Raw genomic sequence first — 5,200 nt, forward strand, 5'->3', positions numbered from 1 at the left:
TGAGAGGCGCGGGGCTGGCTGCAGGCAGGTATTCAGCCCAGCCGGGGCTGCATTCCTTTCTGAAGGAGGCCAAGGCATTTCTGATGGGGAGATCAAGATGTTAAAAAAATAATATATATATATCTGGGAAGAAGAAAAAGATAAAAAAAAAAAAAAAAAGAGATAGTAAGGAATGCCACAGGAAAGGAGCTAAATCTTCAAAGATAAATTAATTCCACATGTGGGTGAAAGCAAAGTTAGCCTACTACTACAAAAAAGTCCCTCTAAAAACCATGCAGTCTTCTACTCTGATTGAAGGGGATGTGCAGCCCAAGCAACCCTTCCTAGACCCTGATGGGCTTCTGGGTCAACAGTGTAAGGGATGCAGCTCGCATGACTACTTCATCTGAAGCCATCTCGGGTCTGGAGAGCACATCAGGGGACCACGAGGCTGCAGGATGCTCCCTGCACAGCACCACTGCCCTGCTGGGAGGTGCCTGTGTCACCCCTGGGTGCAGCCAGGGGGCTGGTTTGCCATGGATGGATGGCTGGAGAGGCTGGGATGGAGGCGGAGGCAGCGGGCCCGTATGAATAGGGCAGGGAGAAGAGGAGGTGTGTCCAAACACAGCGTTTGGAAAGACATCATTAGAGAAAGTGGCCAGAACGAACTCATTCCCATCAGCACCGTTTCGGCCACCAAGACCTCACGTCAACCCTGAAGTTGGCATATTTGTGAAGTAAACCCCGACACTCCACCTCCAACACAGTGCCCCAAAGAAAACCCTTTACAAACACCAATGGGGGCTGGTTTGCTGTGTTTAATCTGACCACCTTCCTACACTAATTGCACCCAGATGCATGGAGTTGCCTGGGAGGGTTCTGAATTCCAGGGGAAAGCGGTGGTCTCCTGCCACAGATGCTGCAATCACAAACACACACTCCTCAGCTCCAAACTCAATATGCAAAGTGTTTTCAGCTGTCAGGTAGCAGTTGCTCTGGAGCTTCAAGGAGAATGTCTGATGTTTCTCAGCCTATTCTTATCTTGATGTGATGACACACAGCATGGAACTCTCTCTCTATATGCTATGTTAGGCGATGGGCATATCAGAGGTAGTACAATGCCAGGAAAATTTCAGGGGCTCCTGGCTGCATCCCCTGTTATGAGGGTGCAATTTCAGAGTGTGGAGGGGTTTTTTTTATTGTCGGACTCTGCTCCCTAGAAATAAGAGCACTCTGGCAGTTCAAACCACATTATACAGAGAGAGGAGAATATCTACAAGGAGCATTTTGAGGTAAAACAGAATCTCATTCAGGATTTCCTTGAGAAAAACAGCACAGGGCAATGATGGGTTTAGAAAGAAAAGGAAAAACACACATGCACAAACCTGGGGGGGTAACAAAACTATGTTAATCACAGCCTGCATGCTCTAATTGCAGAACAGTGCTTGGAGCATAGCTTTACAATGGCATCATTTACTTTGATAATTGAAGCCAAACTTGGTTCCAATAACTTCACACACAAGGAGCTGCACCGGCGGGGGCTTTCAAAAGGCCCTTTCAAAGGCCAGGAAGCACTGGGAGCCGGCAGAAGGCCATCTGCAAGCCCCAGCCTTCCCCAGGCAAGGCCAGTCCCACTGCTGTTGGGAGTTTAATGGGAGGCAGATGAGTCCACCTTGGACCGCACGAAGCCCCGTTACGCGGCGGCACTGCAAAGGAAGAGCCCTCTCTGTGTACACAAAGTCGTGCCTGATAAATATAGAAGCGCGTATAAATAATAGCTGGAATTCCTGGAGCATGGGGCCAGGTCCAGCACAGCGTGTGGGGAGGCCAGTTTTAACCACACCACAACCTCCAGGGGAGGGGAGTCGCTTTGAAGGACAAGAGGGAGGTTCTGCATGTAAAACATTCCCTGTGTCAGGCAGCAGTTTGCCTGCATACACCGTGTTTTCACTTGACTTCTCCTGTTCCTGTCCATCACTGATGCTGGGGCCAAAGTCTTTCAACTTGTACAGATCCTGCGGTCTCCCGTTTGCTGTGTTTTTGGCTGGGACTCCGTGCCCTGGGATTCCCAGGTGGTCTCCCATCCAAACACCAGGCTGGCCCCCAGATCGCTCTGCTCCCACCATCAGGTGTGCTCAGCCCAATGCTCCTGGGTTTTGCTGCTATAATCACATGGAAACCCACCAAAGCGAGAGGCAAGAGCCTGCACACCCAGCAGAAACGCTTTAATTCCATCACACACACGAGGAGGGAGGTGTGGTTTGGCCACTCACCAGGAAAGACTTTGTGCAAGCTTCAGCTCCCATCCTGAACGCAATCCTAAGCCCTGAGTGATGAGAGATAACCCATCCATATGCTCATCAGCTTCTAGCACATGCACGCACAAGTGGCTTCACAAATGGATAGCTCAGGGAGGAACTGAGAAGCATCTCAGCTTGACCTCCCTCTCTTTGCATTGAGATCTCTTGGCCCCATGGAGAGCAAAAGCTCCTGGAAATTCAACAGAAGGTGATCAAAGCAAAAGGCACCACCTAATGTCCTAGGAGGGTAGATCTGACAAGTGAGGAGCAAGCTGCATTAATCCCTGGACAAAAAAAGAAAAGGAAAGGAATAAAGAAAAGGAAAACTCCCAGCACTAATCAGGCAAGCAGCCACCATTCTGCCAGCACTCTCCTGGACAAGGCACATGTGGGTTTTTAGCAGGGCCTGCAGCTCTGGTAGAACATTACAGCCAAGCCCTTCCAGCACCAAATACCAACAAAGGCTGAGAGATAAAAGCATCAAACATCCCCCTCCTGGAAAGCAAGCGAAGGGCAGCAGTTCAAACCAAGTTCTGGAGAGCAGCAGATGCTCTGACAGTAACACTCAGGCACGAGATGCAGATCCCAAACCCCAAGCCCTCCACAGACCAGCTGCCAGTGAGTGCCCCCCCCTCGCACAGCCCCACAGCAGGAGAGGTCCAAAGGCCATGCCAGGATGACACACATCCATCCATCCATCCATCTCTCCATCCCTCCCTCTGGTCTGCACCCACGCCTGCGGGACAGGACCAAAGAGGCCTCTGCCTCCAGAGCTCCCTCACGGGCAATAGGAGCCTCCCAGCTCCGGGTGCCTCAGCACCGGGAAGCCCGGCACAGCTGGAAGCTCTCCACAGGGCAGGAGAGGAGGATTCGCTCCAGCAAAGCCTCCCCAGGAGAAGCCTGATGCCCTTTGATGTCCGTGAATCACAGACACGCTCTCACAATTCCTGTAAACGAGATGTCAAACACTCACCATGGCAAAGCCCAGGCTCCTGGGCCAGCAGAAGAGAGCACACATCTGCCAGCAGAGCCCTCTCCTCTCAGCCCTGATTCAACAATCCACATTTATGGCAAGGGAGGGGAGAGGAAAGAATACATTTTCAGAGGATTATACAACTCATCATTTGCTCATCAGTCTTTGTTTCCCATCCCCCCATCTTCGAGTGAAGATGGCTCTTAACTTTCTTCATCCTCACACTGCTCTTCCATCAACATCTCCAACAAAAGGGATGGGTTCAGCATCACAGATGCACCCCAAGACAAGGGCAGGTGACCCTGCCACCACACTACACTCTCCACAAGCTGCCATTAGACACAACCATGTTATAATGAGTTTAACTTTGAGCACACGGCCAACAGGAGAGCACCAAAGACCTACCAGAGAGCACCAAAGGTCTATTTCTCTATACCTGGAATGTCTCTACTACCTTAAGTACTCAATTTTAAGTATCCTCCTGCATGCGTTGGCTCAAAGCCACCCTAACTGGCTTTGACACGATACCAACACCCAACGCGACAGGAGAAGCTGCACATCACACACACACACACACAAAATAAGAGCAGATTTTGTGCAAGTTGCAGAGTTTGAGGTACTAAGTGCATACATTTCCTCCTCCGTGACCGCACAATTGCTTCCCACATAACCAACGTAGTTAAACACTGGTTGATGGTGGAGTTGGGGAACTAGTAGGTTACATTATTCATGCATCTGTATGATCCACTCTACTACTGCTCTTAATACGTTTGAAAGTTGAACCAATAATTAACGCATGTCCGGAGGACATAGTTGCTATGAAGTTTTTGATCTATAAGAGAACTGAAAGAGCCAATGGGGCTTAAGAGCACAGGATCTTATTTTCCCCTGTACAGAGGGAAGAAACACCTCCAAACCCAGCCAACACCCCCCAAACTCCAGCGTTCGGAGGCGCGGGGAAGCTTCCAGCTCCCTGCTAGCTCCCCAGCACTCCATCCCAACACTCTCGGAAGTCCTTAAAGTTAAAACAAAGCACAGATCCCAAGGGTTCCCTTACCTGTATCCGTTCTCGATGGTTTCCGTGGCTCTGACATTCGCTGTAACCCTCAGTGTCTTGCTGGATAGTCCAACTACCGAAGGCAAGATTTTGTTTTTAAAGTCTGCACAGCTCCATTCCTCTTCTTCATTCAAGGTCGGGAGATAGCCACAGACCACTTTTAAGCTCCCCAGTCCATTGCTGTTCATGTAAGCAGGATTCTCTCCTCCACTCCTTACATATTCGAGGTATATATCAGAAGTTAAAAACATCTGGTAAGCATTTTCCTCCATCACAGTCTGAATCTCAGTCTGTGCCTGATCAAACATGATAGAATCTATCTGCTGCTTCTTGATGCTATCCCTTATGTAGGTCTTGGTAGCAGGCTTGAGCTGCTTGGAGACGATGCTGTTGTTCTCGATGTACCTTTTGTATATAGCTTTGGCTACTCTTAAAGTTTTGGTATCCTTAAGGTCCATCTGCCTGAAGCCATTGCAGGCAAACCAGAAGTCTAAGGTATCCACACATTTTTCCCTTTCCAAGAAGGTCCGAAAAAGATAGGCACCATCTTGATCTCCCAACAAGGAATGCAAGGATTTGGTCCATCTGGCCAAAGGGGAGTCTGGAGATGCGCTGCCTTCCGGCTCCCCGAGTCCGTTCTCATTCCTCCGTGGGGCAGGAGGCACCGGCATGGCCTTGAAGCTTTGGCTTTTGGGGAGAAACGAGCTGGCGAGATGCGGGCATGGTGCTTCTCCTTCCTCCCCCGGGACAGGGGGTCGGGGGGCGTCTTCCCTGAAGCTGGTGCTGGGGTCGGGGAGGTGGGCGAGGAGCACGGCGCTGCTCATGGCTCCGCAGCCCAGTTGGGAGAGGGGCTCCCAGTTCCTCCTGGAGCTGCCTGCCCCTCTGCCTGCC

General features: G+C 50.6%; 1 protein-coding gene across 1 annotated transcript in view; it reads right to left on the bottom strand.

The window, feature by feature from the left end:
* Window positions 1-5,134, bottom strand: part of AXIN2 (axin 2) — a gene marked incomplete at its 3' end in the record, with an annotated part of 12,134 nt that extends 7,000 nt beyond the window's left edge. Inside the window, exon 1 of the mRNA XM_010024999.1 lies at window positions 4,310-5,134. Coding sequence (XP_010023301.1) covers window positions 4,310-5,133 — 824 coding nt within the window. The remainder of the gene's footprint in view (window positions 1-4,309) is intronic.
* Window positions 5,135-5,200: the final 66 nt, after the last annotated feature.

Source organism: Nestor notabilis, unplaced genomic scaffold (assembly GCF_000696875.1).
Source record: "Nestor notabilis isolate BGI_N333 unplaced genomic scaffold, ASM69687v1 scaffold20402, whole genome shotgun sequence".
Lineage (NCBI taxonomy): Eukaryota > Metazoa > Chordata > Aves > Psittaciformes > Psittacidae > Nestor > Nestor notabilis.